General features: G+C 40.8%; 1 protein-coding gene across 7 annotated transcripts in view; it reads left to right on the top strand.

The window, feature by feature from the left end:
* Nucleotides 1-18,631, top strand: part of ATE1 (arginyltransferase 1) — a 149,978-nt gene that overhangs the window by 106,030 nt on the left and 25,317 nt on the right. For all 7 annotated transcript variants that reach the window (XM_039250456.1, XM_039250455.1, XM_039250453.1 and 4 more), the window contains one exon: nt 11,747-11,867. In XM_039250456.1, coding sequence (XP_039106387.1) covers nt 11,747-11,867 — 121 coding nt within the window. The remainder of the gene's footprint in view (nt 1-11,746; nt 11,868-18,631) is intronic.

Raw genomic sequence — 18,631 nt, 5'->3', positions numbered from 1 at the left:
AAAAAAAAAAAAAAAAAAAAACAATACTATCTTATAAAGGTCTATGACTTTTTTTTTTTACTTTAAAAAGAATTATCCTACTTTGCTATACATATTGGAGTGCCAGTAAGGGGCCTTCCGTGGGGCATTTCCACAGTCAGTTCTCTCTGTTGGCAGTGAGAGAATGGATTCAAAGCAGGAGAACTTGAAATCAGCCCTCTCACTGTGGTCCAGGTGAGGACGACTCCGCCTGCGGTAGGGACAGAGCCAGTGACTGTCAGTGCCACTTCTCAAGGAACAAACAGCCTGAAACCTGACAAAGCAAACGTCTGCCTGTCCTGATCCTTCCTCCTAGTGTGGTGAAGGCCAAATTTAATATACACACACGTCCACGGTATTCACATGAATATTTAATCTTTAGCAGAAATTAAAGCAGCTTTGGCTTTCACTTTTTCATTTTCTCTTATGTTATTTTCTCTGTCTTCGTCTTTCATTCTCTTTTCTTCTTCATCCTTTTCAACTTATGACCCTTCAGTTTGAAATTAAATTTGGACTGTAAGTTGACTCCCTGAATCTTTTCTTCACAAGCTCTCTTTGTATTTTCTAGAAGAAAAAAAAGATTAACCCAGGGTTTCTGAAATAAAAGCAAAGATTGTGATTAAAACTGAATTAGAATCTTTATTCTCTATTATTTGCTAATAGTAAAATAAATAGCCCAGTCTTAAGGAAGCTTTAAAGTAAGTCCTGGAGCCTTTGCAAACCCTTGGATTTTAATTAAAGAAACACAGAATACCATCACTTTCTGTTTGTCAGTGGGAAAAATATGTATTTTAAAATTTTCAAAGCTTAGCCCAGCAGCACATGGAGTACATCTGTTGGCTTTCAGAATTTGGGGAACACAAATGGATTCAGATGTTTAGGCCCTTTGTCTTCACTGGTCTCTGCTCACCTCACCAACTGAGCGTGGCACAATCCAAACACAGTTTCTGAAAACAGAGCAGCTAGAGTTACTTCTCAAGCACTCCCTTGGGGACTGATAAAGTCAATCTCTGTTTATGTAATGAAATCAGGGAGCAAGGGGTCTGCTGTAGTACTTTGTGGATGGGATCACATTGGTGTTGTCTTTCAGGGAGAAGACTGGATTTAATAAGCCCTTGTTCTTACTCGCTTTCTGTGTAGGTACAGCCCACTCTAATGGATTATTTTGAGCTATTTTTGTTTATGTAGTGTTAGAGCTTCTCTTTAGGCAATTGGTTTTAGTAAAATCAATAGGTTTATTGTAAAAAAGAAGGATACTGATATCAATTTTACCTGATATAAAAGACTTAAGTGTCTGGTAACATCTTTCTTCTTTGTTCATTGCTGCTAGGGTTTACTCTCTCTCTCTCTCTCTCTCTCTCTGTGTGTGTGTGTGTGTGTGTGTGTGTGTGTGTGTGTATTTAAATAATACTGCCTTTTTAGTGTCCTTACATTTTAATTTAACTTGAACTTTAAAATAAACCTCACTGGTTTATCCTTTTCTCAAATACTTGCAAAATCCTTCATATTTTTTCAAAATATTTATAAAGTATTCTTGAGAGTGAAATCTCATAAAGATCTTTGCTTCAGGACCAGAGTTCAAAGGAAAGTCCGTTTGGTTTTAATTTGAAAACTGTAAAAACAAAATACCCTCAAAATGGCAGGGTGTGAATTGGTAACTTCAATTTTATTGCAATCTGCCAAACCCATCCCCAGATGTTTCCAATTAAAAGCCAAGAATGCTAACTTGGGTGAATATCCTATGAAAGCATTTCTTTACTTTTCTCTGATTTTTATTTTCCTGAGGAAAATAACAGCCTCAAATCCTTTAACTTTAATTAAGGAAATAACTTCTCATTTGCATGTTGTTCAAACTCCTCCAAAGACAAATGTCATGTTCAAAGAGAATTCTTATATGTCAGATTGCAAGCATGTAGTCCTGAATGCATAGCGGTTCATATGTGTCTTCTTATAAAGGCCAAGTGGAAAAGCTTTTGGAGCCCTTTAAAATTAAAATAATGCATTTCTGGAGTTGGCTATAATCAAAGAGTTAGACCTTTTAATACTCTGCATTTATTTAAAATGGGTGGTCGGTAATAAGCTTTTGTTTTTGATCATTTGTATATTGAGTTGTAAGAAGTGCTTCTGTGGGAATCTAAGATGTAATAAGATAGAAGAAACCAGAATGTTATTTTGAAGCTGTCAGTTTCATACTATTTCTCTAGATAATAAATACCACATTACATTAGGGTCCATACATGAGCTCTTACTTCGAATATGTCGTTCCATATTAAGAAAGATCTATGCTGGTAATAAATTTGAATTTATGGAAACTGTCATTTGTTCAGAGAAAAGATGGAATTCATCTTTCTAACTCCCTAACAATTTGAATGTAAAGCTGAAGAGACATTGATTTCAAAGTGTCCACAAACCACAGACACAGGACCACATAACGGTTTCTCATCACATTGCCTCTTTGGTGAAGTTTTGACGGACACATATGTGGGAGCTCAGGAAGGAGACAGCCATGTGGGTCTTGGGTCTATTTTTGCTTTCGGTAAGCCCCTGACTTTTTTTTCCCAAACACGGTACTATTCAGGCTTGGACACACTGCGGGAGGGGCCTCTTCCGAAGACACTCCTGAGAAAGCTGGTAGTCTCAGCCTGTGTTTGACCAGCAGTTTGTATATAGTCCTTGTTGCTCTGCCAACTGTCACAGCCACATTGCAGCTCTTTCGTGCTTCCTCGGCACCTTGTGCCCACCACCCCATGTTTGCCCCTGGCTACAAAAGTCAGGAGAGCACATGGCATCCCTCTGCCCTGGCTGATCATGAGTACGTACGAGGCCCGTTCCATCTTTCCATCCTTGATGACGAGCAGAGTCCTGTTCATATTAGACTCAGTTGTGATTTTAAGGGGAAGTTATTTTGAAAATACTTTTGGGGCGCTTGGGTGGCTCAGTCGGTTAAGCGTCCAACTTCAGCTCAGTTTGTGATCTCACAGTTCATGAGATCAAGCCCCACGTCGGGTTCTGTGCTGACAGCTCAGAGCCTGGAGCCTGCTTCAGATTCTGTGTCTCCCTCTCTCTGCCCATCCTGCATCCATGCTCTGTCTCTCTCTCTCTCTCTCTGTCTCAAAAATAAACATGAAAAAAGAGAAGATACTTTTAAAAGTTGTGACTATTTTAACATTTAGGTATTGAAAGAGAAAGGGATCAAGAGTCTGGGTCTGAGTTCCTCGCTACCGTTACATGACCTGACTGTTTTATCTGCACAATAGAAATAGCATCTGTTTCATTACCTTTGTCATTAGTTCCGAGATGTAGCTCCCAGGATGTGCAGAATCATCACGAAGACTGTGCTTACATGCTGGGGGAACTCGTCATTCACGTTCTTGTCGTCACCAGAGTGGCACTGCCGAACTCTGCACAGATGAGGAGGCCTTTTCTCGGGTTGTGTTTCCCCCTCCTTTTCCTGAAATGAAACTTAATAAGCTATGCATTTCTTTAAAAGAAAGTGTATGTCAGTAAAGTCAGGAAAGAAATATTTTCAGCTTCAAGGGGAAAAAACTCAATTGACATGAACTAGTAGTTTCTAACGTTCTTGAGTATGACGATGCCTGTTAGATTTCAGTAACTCTTCTAGATCCTGTCGTGATAATGTGCTTTTAGTATTCAGCTAATGCACAGAACTCCCAGAGGTTGGGAACAGATTCTATACAGTAAAAATGCTGTAAAGCTGCATACTAAATACAAGTTCAGCAGACACTGGTCGATTCTCTGTGTAGAAAGACCGTATTTAAAGTGATGTCTGTGTTTAGAGAAGGAAGTAGAAAAAGCATGGGCCGAGTGTCCTGTATTCATTGTTCATCCAACAGTCAGCTGATGAGTAGGCTTTGGGATATGTCAGTGAAAAAGTCAGACTAACACTCCTGACCTAGCACGGAGTTTCCTATGGATCTAATAAGTAAGTAAATTAGGAAGAGTGTTAAACGTGGTTAAGTCCTATGAAAGAAAAATAGTAGGGATAGGTGGGCTTCATTGAGGAGGTGGCACTGGAGCAAAACCTTAAAGTGGATGACAGTCTTGGGAATATCCGTGAGAGCAGCAGAGAGAACAGCCAGGAGCCCTGAGCTGGGAGCAGGCTTGATGTGTGCAGGGAGCAGCAAGGAAGCCAGTATAGCCGGGGTGGAATGAAAAGATGGAAAACATCATGGAAGACAAGCCAGAAAGGTAACATGGTTCACATCACTTAAGGCCTTGTAGGCTGTGCTGCGGCTCTGGGTTTTACTCTGCCTCTAGTAGGAAGTGCGGCAATGTAAACAAATACTCCATTTTAAAATGGATTGCCAGGGGCTGAGGGAGAGAGGGGATAGGAAGGGACTGCTAATGGGTATAAGGTTTTTTTTTAGAATGATAAAAATGTTACGGGATTAGATAGTGGTGTTGGTTGCACAATATATGAAGCACCATGAACTGTACGCTTTAAAAAGGTAAATTTTGTGGTATGTGAATTGCATGTCAAAAAAAGTGACAGAAAACGATTGATTGCCAGGGCTCCCTAGAACCATTTTTTTTTTTTTTTTAATATTTTTATTTATTTCTAGGAGAGAGAGAGACAGCGTGAGCAGGGGAGGGTCAGAGAGAGAGAGAGACACAGAATCCGAAACACGCTCCAGGCTCTGAGCTGTCAGCACAGAGCCCGACGCGGGGCTCGAACCCACGAACCGCGAGATCATGACCTAAGCGAAAGTCGGACGCTTAACCGACTAAGCCACCCAGGCGCCCCCCTAGAACCATTTTTTGTCCTTCCTCCATCTACTTAATGTAGCTTTTACCTTTATTTATTTATTTATTTTTAATGTTTTATTTATTTCTAGGAGAGAGAGAGAGAGACAGCGTGAGCAGGGGAGGGTCAGAGAGAGAGGGAGTCACACACCGAAACAGGCTCCAGGCTCTGAGCTGGCAGTCAGCACAGAGCCTGACACGGGGCTCAAACCCACGAACCGCGAGATCATGACCTAAGCAAAAGTCGGACGCTTAACCGACTAAGCCACCCAGGCGCCCCAGCTTTTACCTTTAAAGAGCCAGGTTTTTAGGGGTGCCTGGGTGGCTCCATCGGTTAAGCTCCCGACTCTTGGGTTTTGGCTCAGATCATGATCTTGCAGTTCGTGAGTCGGAGCCCCACGTCGGGCTCTGCACTGACGTCGCATAGCTTGCTTGGGGTTCTCTTTCTCTCTCCTGCTCTCTCCCTCTCAAAATAAATAAAACATTTAAAAAAAAGGATCCAGGTTTTTAACTAGTTATACGTTAACTTAAGGGAAAGTCTTAATGTTGTTGGCTGTGTTTTCATTAACAATAAAGGATGTTCATCTATTTTAAAGTAGCCTTGCTGAAATTGTTAATGATTGTGAAATTAGACTTTTCCAGATACTTACCCTTTTTTATGTGCACTTTATATACCTGTGTTACTCTTATTTGGTAAAAAATGATAGCAAGATATTTTTAACTTCTGGTTAACAAAATGAATGTAATTCTTAGGTCGAATTTTGATTAATACATTTTGCAACACTAAGATAGTCTCCATATAGTTTATTTTGTGAGTCATCTACAGGGTAGAAAAACTAGATCGATAAGATAATGTCCTTCAAATTATGGTCTAAAGCATATAAGTGAAAAGAATACCTGTTCATTCCATTGACCAAAACCAAAAATTGAAAGTCTCTTCTTCCAGAAGAAGCAGTTATTTTTAATAGAAATAGCACAGGAAGTGTATTTTCCCCCCACCCCTGTTTTAGATTTAACTTTGGAATTTCCTTGAATTTCGATCTATGACAGCCTAATAAAGTTGACTGAAATATTATGACCATATCCTAATTTTTTCCCCTCTTTTGGTGAGGTTGTATGAGCATAATTTGGGTTTTATGAATAGTCTACATGGTTTTCTTTAAATGAAATGAAATCATTGAATAAAATCATTGAACTAAATATTGATTATTGCTAAGCACTCCAAGCAAAACATTCACTCTTCTGTGACAACTCAAAACGTAGAGGCACTTAGTTTGCTTTGTTTTCCTTTTTGTTGTCCAGTCTAAAACCATTTGTAAACAGCTGCAGAAGTGATTTCTGTTGGTGAAGCTGTAGATCAGCGGTTGCTGAACTTATTTCCCTTTGAGGACTTTGCCTGGAGTGGTCATCCCTGCCAGGAATGTGTAATTAATAAAGAGGACTGGGCCTTCCCTCCTCTAAATGTAGGCTTTTTAGAAGATAGCTTTTACCTTTCCCAGGCTTCCTGAAGGGTGTCATCCAGAGCCTCCCCTCCTGGAACATTTCCTGGGGCCCTGTTCTTGTTGGACAGTGGTTTTGAGGTGGGGTGTGGTGATTCTGGGGCTCCTCTGCTGAAATTGCAAATCAGATTGCAAGAATGCTCAGAAAAATCAGATAAGCCCTGTCAGACCAATTACATTTTCAGAATTTTGAGTACTTGAGAAATCTGCGGTAACTCTGATTTCTTCTTATTTACAAAGAGTCGGCACCCTAAGGAAAGGATTAATCTACTTTCGCCTCATTGTTCCAGTATGAATGAATGTACTTAGGGGCTGATTAAATATTTTTTCTTCTGACTACAGGGAAGTATGTCCAAATCCTTAAGTAATTACATTCTTAACACAGACATTTCTCATTTTCTCACACTAGCTGCAAAGGCGGGGTAGATTTCAGGCCTTTGCGTTTTTCATTTGTATGATGGTGACTTTCAGTTGAGCTTTAAGCACTTCCCTCCCCTAACTCTCAACCAGCTAATGTTAGAAATGTTAGAAAGCATAACATTTCAAAGTGGTTTATTTCATAAAACTCTTTGTATTCTTTGGTTGCTTGAGAGATTATCTGATACAAAGCACTGAGAGAAGGCTATGCTTTGGAGAAACATGATGCCTTAACCTAATCTAAACACTTGACTTCAGATGATGAGCAGAAGTCAAAACGTATATACATTGGTGACTCTTCAGTGAGATAAATGAAGTATTTAAAGAGGTAAAAAGAAAATATCTGACCCACTGTTATGAGCAAGTATTGCCTGAAAAGAACATTGTGAAATTTTAGAAACTTTGAAGCACGGTAGGCAGTCATCCTTGCTGTATGCTTCCTTGCACTTCATCTTTGTCCAGGTCCGTCACTACCAGGAGTCTGTGAATTATCTAGAGGCATTCCTTGGTTCATCATTCTATTGCCAGCACCCAGTGTCTGCCACATAGTGAGGATTCATTTCTTGTTCAGTGACTGTTTTTGAATGTCAAGGTCCTTGTTAAAGCCAGACATTGGGTTCAGGTGTCTGTGGATGAATCTGCATCTTTTTTCTTTTCACTAGACATTCTTGGGATTCTTTGCTTCTGTGTCCCTCCATCACAATGGACAAGATACACCATAACATTTTTATTACTGTTTCCTTGTTCATATTGGTAATATTTTTGTACTAAGTACAGAATTTTATTCTATTTATTTTTAAGATTTTATTTTTATTTATTTTTTTAAACATTTATTATTGAGAAACAGAGAGCATGACAGGGCAGGGGCAGAGAGAAAAGGGGAGACATAGAATCCAAAGCAGGCCCCAAGCTCTGGGCTGTCAGCACAGAGCCCGATGTGGGGCTTGAACCCACAAACTGTGGGATCATGACCTGAGCTGAAGTCGGATGCTTAACCAACTGAGCTACCCAGGCGCCGCTAAGATTTTATCTTTTAAGTAATCTCTACGGTACCCAACATGGGGCTTGAACTAACTACCACAGTATCAAGAGTGACACACTCTACTGACTGAACCAGTCAGGCACCCTGCCCCCTAAGTACAGAACTCTAGAAAAATTAAGCAAGAAGAGCCAGGAAATTCTGCACATGAAGAGTAATCCTAGGGGGATGGTTAGATCTACTAGAGATTAAAATATAATATCAAGCTTTAATAGTTAAAACTGTATGGCACTGGCGCATGAATAGACAGGTCAGTGTATCAAAATAGGAAGTGCTGAAAGAGATCTAAATATATATGGAAATTTAGTGAGGTTTCAGAAAGGCATTTAAATCAGCGGGGGAAACAACAGTTCTAAAATGATGTTGAGGCCACTTGGTAAACATCTGAAAGAAATTAGGTTAGATCCTTTTCTTATACCTTACACCAAAATAAATTCCAGATGGAGCATAAATGTGAATGTAAAATTATGAAGCCATAAAAGTACTAGAAAAAAACATGTAAATGTTTTTATAATATTTGAGTGACAGTGACTTTTTAAAATTATATTGTAAAACTAAGACTGTTTTAACAAATGATATATTTGACCACTTATCAGATTTCCATATGGTGAAAGAAAATGCCATACAGAGACAGATAAACTAGGGAAGTACAACATATTTTGCAAACTAAGGGTGAATTTCTTCAATATATAAGGAGTTTTTCAAATAATAAGACCAGAAATCTAACAATCGAGGGAGCCAATTTATGGAAAAGGAAGTACAAATCCTTCATAACTTAGGGAAAGCTATGTAATGCAAATTCAAACCACAATGAAATGCCATTTGTCAGATTGGCAGAGATTGAAAGTTTTGATTACAGGCTGTGTTGGTAAGGATTTGGGGAAATTAGCACTTGTATACATATGTTGCTGATAGAAATGTAAAATGGCACAACTTCAGTGGAAAATAGTTCTGTGCTATAAAACATAAAAACCCTTACACCCATCAATTCCAATTCAAGGAATTTATCCTGGACATATTCACAAATGATACATGTCCAAGAAGATATTTTCCCAAATGGTTCTACCATTTTAAACCAACAGTATCCAAGTTCTATGTAGTCCAGTTCCTTGCCAAAACTTGTTACTCAGTCCTATTAATTTTAGCCATTCTCGTGTTTATGCAGTAGTATGTTATTATGCTTTTAATTGCATTTCTGGTAACTGATAGTGAGTATATTTTCAGGTACTTGCTAGGTATTCATACATATTCGTACATATTTGGTACCTTTTTAAAAATGGATTTTTTATTCTTGAGTTCTCAAATTTTTGATCTGTTTTAGGTACATATGTTTTGTTACTATTTTCTCTTAGTCTTTGGCTTGCCTGTTTTCTTCTTTTAAAAAAAATGTTTTAATATTTATTTTTGAGAGACAGAGACAGAGCATGAGTGGCGTTGGGGGAGGGAGGGGGGGGAGACACAGAATCCCAAGCAGGTTCCAGGCTCCAAGCTGTCAGCACAGAGCCTGACCCGGGGCTCGAACTCACCAACCGTGAGATCATGACTTGAGCCCAAAGTCAGATGCTCAGCTGACTGAGACACCCAGGTGCCCTGTTCCTGTTTATTTTCTTAACTTTTTAATGCAGTATATAATTTTCATGAAGTCTAGCAGCTCACCAATGTTGTGGGGTTTTTTTGTGTTTTTTTTTTTAAATTTATTTCTAGGAGAGAGAGAGAGAGACAGCGTGAGCAGGGGAGGGTCAGAGAGAGAGGGAGACACAGACTCCGAAACAGGCTCCAGGCTCTGAGCTGGCGGTCAGCACAGAGCCTGATGCAGAGCTTGAACCCACGAACTGCGAGATCATGACCTAAGCGAAAGTCAGACGCTTAACCGACTAAGCCACCCAGGCGCCCCACCAGTGTTGTTTTTTTAATGGTTAATGCTTTTTGTGTGCTAAGAAATCTTTGTATACTACAAGGTGAGGAAAATTTACTCTCTTTTTTTCTGTAAAAGTCTTCTATGTTTAGCTTTTATTCATAGCTTTTTTCCCCTCATCAGATTTTCAAAATGGTCTCTAACCCAAAAGGAAAATAAAAAAGATATAGACCCCTTGCTTTAGGCCGCTGGTTTTTCAGATATGTTAATATGGACAGTGTCACATCATGCCGCCGTTCTCCACCAATAAAACACTTTCTGAATTAATAGAAGGACATTGCTTTTAATAACATAGCATTGAACATCGGGCTTTATGACACCTACTAATTATTAATTCATCTCTAAATAACCTGTGTTGTGAGTTTTTATGGTGGATGACTCTGTGGTCCCTGTGGAGAGCTGCCCCTGTGGGTGACCTTGCCTGTGCCGGAGCGCTGCGGCATCAGCACTGCCGGGAGCTGTCTGGGAAAAGCAGGGTCAGAGTCCTGAGTTCTGGCCTTCCTCCTGTCCTGCTTTCTCTCTTCGCCAGCAGGCTTCCCATTTCACCTAGAATAGAGTTCAAAACGTGAATTCTGAGGCCTCACAGAATCTGCTCCCAACCTCCCTTTCCATTTCTGCAGGACCTCGCTATTTCTCGTTCCTTAGGGTGATCTTGCAACTCTGCGTCTTTGTTTTTACTGTTGCCTTCATCTAGATTGTTCTCATTCCTTTTCATCCTGCCCTGGACTTAACTCCAGTCAGTCTGTTAAATCCCCAGTAAAACTCCATATCCTTCTGGAACTCTCTCCCAGCTTCTCAAGAAGGAACTAGTTTGCACACACTTTCTCTCTGTACGGTCTTCCCTGTTAGCTTGCGGACTTCTGAGTGCTTCAAATACGAGGGGGTGTGGTGTTTCTTGCTCATGTTAGCGGGGCTTCGCACACTGACCTGCACGTAGCCTGCCGGTTACAGAGTGCCGGTCTGATACAAAGGTATGCAACGGCGCGGAGCCCATAAGAGCAGTATTCTTTGTAAAGTGTTTTGCATTCGATAGAGTTTTTCAAACTCTGATGTTGTGACCCACTTGCTGTTCGTAAAAGCACTTTTATGGTTCAGGAGCATCATTAAAAAACAAAATGGAGTAGGTCAGGAAATAAAAGATTACATAACACATATGTGTTCTGTAGTAAAAAGTTTGTTTCTAGTTCCGTATTTGCATTTATGTTTTCTAGGTTTTGATGCAAAGTGTATTTCTCACTGTGGGTTGTACCAAAAAGAATTGGGAATCCCTGCACTGGATTTTAACCTCTATAATGAGTTTTGAATTTTGAAATTTTAGGGAAGAGATATTTGGAATTTTTAATTAACTTTGATACTCCTGAATTTTTTCACTAAATGATTTCACATAATTTGTACCTGTGGGCAAATGATTTTTTCTTTCTCCAGCATCTAGTGTGTAGTCCTCGTTTTAGACTTGGGGTACATCTTTGGGCTATAAATATGTAAAACATTCCTGCAAAATGGCATTTTTGAAGAAACTAGAGAATTATTATCATAGGTGTTTTTCTAAAATTTCTGTAATGTGTTTTAAACTTCTCTGTATTTACATTTATCAGTTTAGATATTTCATGAAAGCTTCTTGACAAAACAGTAGTGTTTAGTACATTAGAATGATATGAGTGTTATCAACTGAATCTACAAATTAAAAACTTCTGAAATTCCATTTTTGAAAATGAGTTTGCTCCATATATAAATTATAATGCTTTCATACGAAAAGACCTTTCACGTTGATTTTGAAACTGGGTATTCTTTGCAGTCAGTCAGCCAGCAAGAATCATATATCAAACATTTGAAAACAAAGTAGAAACTCGAATCTTCCAAATCAATATAGGCATCACAAGTAGTGATGCATTACTTGTAGAAAGCTTTGGAATCATATGTGCATTCTTGAGCTGGGAAAGCAGTGACTGAAAGCAGCTAGTATTTACAGTAAAGCTGTTTGGTTGACTTTGTTTAAATTTGTGATTAAAACCTTTCCTGGAACTCTGGAGCCTTGTAACCAGGAAGTTACTGTGTTTGTAAAGCCTGTGTTCTTTTTCCTTCACTTCTCCTTAGGGTCAGTATAGACCTTCTGATTTGTTGTGTCCTGAGACGTACATTTGGGTGCCCATCGAACAGTGCCTGCCTTCACTTGAGAACTCAAAGTACTGCCGTTTCAACCAGGACCCGGAAGCAGGTACGTTTGCAGCAGAGCTCTGCCAGAAATCTGGGTGTTGTGTTCAGGTTCCACGTGTGTGGCTTTGACTCTTTGGAGGGTCCAGGTAGCTTTTTATCTATTGTAGAACGTGTGTGCTGTGTGCGCACGCATGTGTGTCAGCCGGGGAGGTACCACACGTGCACACACACAGCACTCTCACTTCTGGAAATAAATGCAGAAACCTCCTGTGCGTCTGCTGCTTACTAACCCGTCTCCTTCTGCTGTGGGGGCTGGTACCGCCTTCCATTTCGGTTACAGCTGTCACAGTGCCAGATCGCTCAGTTTAGGTCAAGAAGATAGAAACACTGGCCAGTTGGGCTGAACAAAGCTGGAGAATGGCCTCGGAGGCCAGCAGGCTGGAGTAGGCTTCGTGACAATTCTTTTCCTCCCTCCCTCCCTCCCTCCCTCCCTCCCTCCCTCCCTCTTTGGTGCTTCTCCTTTTCTGTCTCTACCTCCTGCACATGCAGTCCCACCCTGCCTGGCCATGTTGTATCTCTCAGCGTTCCCCGTTTGGGCCCTCTGTGCACTGGTGACAGGCACAGACACTGCACATACACCCTGGGGTCACACTTCCTGCGCTTGGGTCCTGGCTCCATCATCAGCCCGGAATTGTGTGCCCTGGGGCGATTTCATCATCTTCTTGGCCTCAGGCTCCTGGCCTTCAGAATAAAGATAATAGAACCTACCTTCTTGAGTCTTCCTGAGGATTAGAGTAACACAGCACGCTGAGGACAGCCCCCTCGCATTGCTGGCATTGCTGGGTTTAGATCGCAAGGCAAATTAGCATGCGACATCCCGCAGACTATGCCACAGGCTTTCATCTGCATTTGCCTGTTTGCTCTGATTCCTGCCTCCAGAAAAATCCGCGGTTCTAGTCACCTCCCTTGTCTAGACCTCGCTCAGTTTGCAGCCACCTTTCTCGCCCTCCCTGCGTCCCACCGGGCCTTCATCTACCAGGCATGAGTCGTGCTCTCGTGGTGGGTGGCACCGACTGCCCAGTTGGGTTTTTTCCTGGGACCAGAGTTGCTAGATGCCCCCCCCGCTGTGCCTCACTGACTCCTAAGTCCTCACAACTCACCAGAGGAGGCACCCAGTGCACAGTTAAGAATCATGCATTTTCTGTCTAGTCACCTGCAGTCTAAGCTTGGAGAAAAATCAGAAAAGGGCAATAGGCTAGGGGAGGGGCAGGGAGTAAGTGGAAAAATCAAATAGGAAGACAAAAGGAACAAACAAAGAAATGCAGTAATTTCTTCTGTTCTAGGATGTGCGTTCTCTCCCTCCCCAAATCAGGGTTTTTACTTCGAAAAAAGAAAAACTGGTTCATGTTTCGTTGTATTTTGGCATCTCCTAGAAAAGCTATTATGGAGTAGGCACTTCTTACATATGGTGATAACTTAGAATCTGACGAACACGTGGCAGTAGGGACCCACCTAACTCCTACGCCAAGCACCCCGAGGTCACCCAGGCTTCCTAGACATTTAGGGTTCGTAGGACAACCAGGGCTTTATAGCTCCTGCACCTCCGATTGTCAGTCAGCATTTCATTATTTCATTTTAAGTCGAATTACACCCGACTGATCAGACAGACAGATGTGTTGCTTACGGACAAACATACTGAATTTGTCACTGTTTGAGTCAGACTCAAAGCGAAAGGCAGTGGGAGTTCAGAGAAAAGCAAATACTTATCGACTGTCCCCTCAAAAATCATTGTGTTTTTCCTTTTTAGCTTTTCTCAAGAGCAGGTCAGAACCATTTCATTATGGTAGAAACTGCTAACCATCTTTCTGCATTACCTCAGGTTCACAAATAAAAGTGGATTAAGATTCCTTCCAACTCAATAATAATGATTGTCAGTTGGTTTCTGACTCCCAAATTTAAGACACAGTTTCATCATCCCTTTTTTCTTTTCCTTGATCTATTTTAAAGTTTGCTTCTCTTCTGTAATACTTGGAGATAAGGCAATCACAGGCCCTCCCTGTTTGATAAAGCTGAAAAGGTAACTGAATAATTTCCATGCACTGAATGAACATTCAAGTAAAGATTTATTCGTGTTAAGAGACTTTAAATTCATTTTCCAAAATTAACACTAAGGAGTATTTCATGGCAAAGAAAATTTGAAGTCTCATTTCGATGGTAATACACCGTGGTGAGTGAAGAGTGCAGGGCATGCTTTTCTCGTATAATCTATTACATTCCAGTTCTTATGGCACAAGCTTTACATCTTAATATAGTCATTGTTTAGAATTGATTTACACAAGTCAGAGGAGTAAATTTCTTCAAGGATAGTGCTTCAAAGAAAAGGAAGATCCATATGCTGGATCTTTGGAATTTGCAAGAGAATACCGTACAGGTTTATCAGTATTGAATATCACAGTCCAGACACTATTTGAAATCAGACTTATGTCCTGTGGTTTTAGGAAATTAAAATGCAGTTACATGCTGGAATGTATTGAGCGTGCTGTGAAACATGGTCATTTGAGATTTAAATGGCAATCTGTGAGAAACTGTTCTCTTCTCTTGGGTCAGTTTTACTTTTACATGACCCAAACTCTGACTCAGACAAAATACAGAGTTTAATACGGACGCCGTTGTTAGTCGGCATGGCGCTTTTTTCCAGTAAATCTTGTCTCTCCTCCCAGCTGCTCAGTAGTTAAATTACTCTGCAGAAGGCACAGCGGAGCACCACAGGTCTCTATAAAACACTTTGGCTACAAGGTGCGTCAGGAGCCACTTGTAAGAAAAATCACATTTCCCTCTACCCTGAATTGATGTAATAAGCCTCTGGAAATCCTATCCCTCCCAGCCCTCCACCCCCTACTCCCCCGCCTCCCGCATTTTGGAGGTTCGGGGTTATATGGTTGTTTGCTTAACTAGGAAGTCTGCATAAGGGTAAAAACCTGTTGCATTTACTGCTTGTGTGTGTGGAGGGGGAGGGACTGACAAACGGAAGCAACTTGGAAAATTCTAAAGACATCCCTTTGTTCATAAATAAGCCTTTTGTTTTTGAATCCAGGATCTCTGCCTCCGATCAAGAAGGATTTTAGGTTTCTCGAATGATTCTTAAGGAAAAATCAGTTAGATTGCGTTTAAATTGATAGTTGGATATGTGTAGAATTCAAAAATTCTGCATCACAGTTACATTTTGCTTCTTTTGTTTAAATTATCTTTAAAAAAGTGCTTACTGGGAAGAGTAGTAGTAGATTGATCTAAATGCATAAAACCACTGCTAAGGAGAAATACTGAGGGGTGTCTGGGTGGCTCAGCCAGTAAGCGTCCAACTTCATCTCAGGTCATGATCTCGTGGTTTGTGGGTTTGAGCCCCGCATCGAGCTCTGTACTGACAGCTCAGAGCTTGGAGCCTGTTTCAGATTCTGTGGCTCCCGTTCTCTCTGCCCCTCCCCTGCTCAGGCTCTGTCTCTTTCTGTCTCAAAAAAAAGAAGAAATACTGAAATGACCCATCAATCTCTCTCTACAGCAGTAATCACTGTCGGTATTTTTATGCTCTCCTCCTGATCTTTTCTGTGCACATGTCTGTGTACGTTCTTTATTTTTTTTTTTTAAGTTTTTTTTTTTTTTAATGTTTTATTTATTTCTAGGGGAGAGAGAGAGACAGACAGCGTGAGCAGGGGAGGGTCAGAGAGAGAGGGAGTCACAGAATCTGAAGCAGGCTCCAGGCTCTGAGCTGGCAGTCAGCACAGAGCCCGACGCGGGGCCCGAACCCACGAACCGCGAGATCATGACCTAAGCCAAAGTCGGACGCTTAACCGACTAAGCCACCCAGGCGCCCCTGTGTACGTTCTTTAAAATCAGAGCAGGAATCATCCTTCACACTGTTGTTGTTTTTCCTGAATACTTTGTGTTTCTCCTTCCTTTCAGTAAGGTAAGACCTACTTGACCACTGATTTGGGGCTTCAGCAGACAGATGCCACTATTTAGGTGACTGGCAGTGTCTAATACAGATACTTTACAAGAGGCGTTGGAAGTAAACCAGATGTTTTGGAGTTGGCTTTAGAACCATGATAAATTATGATTTGATTTGACTCTTAATGTTGTACAGGTGTTATACTATTTATTGTTGGTAGTAAAATCCTTTCGGGGGGCGTTTGCTGGCTCAGTTGGTAGAGCATGTGACTCTTGATCTCAGGGTCAGGAGTTCACACTGGGCGTGGAGCCTACTTAAAAAAAGTCCCTTTGGTTCCAGAGTTATAAAAATGGTAAGCTCATTGAGCATATGCTGTTTCCCAAGTCCCGTCCGGTGCTTCCTCCTGTGTTACCCCAGTCGATCCTCAGAACATGATGGAATGTTTTCATCGTTGACCCCCTCAGATATTATTTATTGTGAAAATATCAGTGGAGGCTTGTTTTTTAACTAGAGATTTAAAATAATTTTAATTCAGATATTGCTCTTTTATTTTTATAAGCACTTATTTTTAGCACTTATTTCAAAGAAGCTAATTAGAATGATCTTTATTTCTGTTTCTACTGATAATTACAGCAGTGTAGACATTTTACCACAGATTAGTCCATATTTCACTCCTTCTTTTCTGTACATACTTCAGAATGCTTGTAAGAAATTTCCTAATTATCTAAGTCATGTTATGAGGATATTGAATTTAAATTTGCTGTAAAAAGGACAGCACCTAATTTTGTCTTAGTGCTTGATGCATTTCCCCAAGTTAGAGGATTTCTGGGACATTTTACCTCTTCCAGCCTGGTAATAAGGAACTCAACCCTGAACTTCCAAGGCTCCCATCTGTGTTATTGTATGCTTTCATTTGTCTCTTCTCTTTACTCCCGTCTCCTCCCTTGCTGGCATGGTCCCTGGCACTTCTTCTGTACTGTCATAGTTTCTGTCATAAATGCCCATCAAAAAAGCAAGTCCCACTCTGACCAGGTGTGAAATGATCAGCCTCAGAAAGAGTTCTGACTGCTTTCGCTTGCCTGCTTTCCCTAAGCCTGGTCTTGCTTCCTGAATACTGTGTTCACGGCCCCTCAGAAGGGTGCACTTCAGCCCCAGGGTCACCCTGGTCACTAGGAAGTAATGCAGAATGAGAAAAACGATTAACCAGGACTTCCAAGGGCTCCTAAAAGTGTGCTGCAGTGATAAGTTACAATTAAGTGGACAGGGTCTTTCTTAATTGCCCTAGGTGTGCAACTAAGCTGGATTTGAGGTTGACCTTCCCACTTGAAGTTGCAGAGCGAATGATGTTTGATTGTTGGATGCTTAATACACATATAGTCTTTGTTGCCAGGAAAGCTGGTGGTGCTGGATGTCAGTAGGTGGAGATGGAAGCAGTTGAAGCCCAGCATCAAAACAAAATGTCTTTGGAAATTTGGCTTTTTTATATTTGGGGAACTTGGAGAATGTGTTTTGATGTGGCAGGTATAGAGAGTTACAGTCTTGTAAGGGTTCAGTTTACTCACTATCCATGTAAATATATTCATTATAGTGTTACTGTCTTGTCCCACTTACCTGGTTTTCAGAGATACCCTTTCTTATCCAGATGTTAGTGTGGCACTGATATGACCACTGGGTTAAAAACTGGAAACAAGGTTTCCTTAGTGGTGATGTGGCCTAATGAGGACAGCGAGGAGCAAGAAAACAGACCTTCCTTGCGATATTTGTGTGTAACAGAAGTATTCTAACATTTCAGTATGTGCGTTTTCTACTAAAAACTCTGAAACAGACTTATTAAGGTAAACTTCCAACAGTTGCAAAGGCTGTTTTCATTTTTTCAGAGTGTTTTAAAGCCAGTCTTGCACAAGAGAAATTTTTAAAACACTGCTTTACAACTTTTCACCAGGCAGTCTTTGCGCAGTAAGGTGTGCATGGGCAGTACGCCGGTGGCCGAAAATGGCTGGAGCCCTGGCCAGAGGCAGACTGAAGTAGCTCGGAAACAGTTTGAAAAGCAGACCTGAGGTTTCCATTTATCTGTTAAAGAAATATTTCCCTGATCCTGTTCTCTTTTCTTATGGAACAGATAAATTTTTAAAACTAAATAACTCCTTTTATAATCACCCAGTTTTTAAAATTAAATCCTATGCTTTTTGAAATCATTAGTTAATCTGTTTTGAAGTTATTGCCTGGAAACTACCAGCACACTTCAGACCAGGTCTAAAAACATGCCAGTGCTGCCTGGCTCTAACGTGTGGCATCCCACAGTACTGCTTTGTGTGTTTGTGTGAATAAAAAACTGACATTTTTCTATATAATGAAGAGGTTGTCCAAAATGTCACTTAGAGAATTAAAATACACCCCATAGCTGCTTAAGTGCCGGCTGAACAATGATACCCTGTTGAATAGGAGACACCATCGGTCTTAAGTCCTCTCTTTTATGTCCCTTTTATTTATCGCGAAGAAAGGAAAAATGTTGCCAGTTAGATTGTGACTCTGTTGGTTGTAAGATGCATCTGGGTTTCAGAAATACCAGAATGTGTAAAGATGGGAATCTTAACGACGTAGAGGAAATGTGGTTCAGCCTGTGCACCACAGTACTGGGCAAAGCTATCGAGTACCTAAAAGACTTGTTTTCATTTGTTAGAGAGCTTTGTGGCATCTTACTTGGAGGCATTAAATGTATTACAAATGGGGTGCGCACCTGTGTGTCAGAGTTGGAAGGCATCGATTCCACCTGCGTTTTGATAAAAACAAAATTACCGTCATGGGTATATGATAACCATAGAGTTATCCTAATACCCTCTCCCATGGACGTCAGAAAATTTTGAGAAGACACATAACTACTT

This window comes from Hyaena hyaena, unplaced genomic scaffold (assembly GCF_003009895.1).
Source record: "Hyaena hyaena isolate Hyena2069 unplaced genomic scaffold, ASM300989v1 scaffold_367, whole genome shotgun sequence".
Classification (NCBI taxonomy): domain Eukaryota; kingdom Metazoa; phylum Chordata; class Mammalia; order Carnivora; family Hyaenidae; genus Hyaena; species Hyaena hyaena.
Note: the sequence above shows the minus strand (reverse complement) of the source record. Positions and strands in the feature narration are given on the sequence as shown.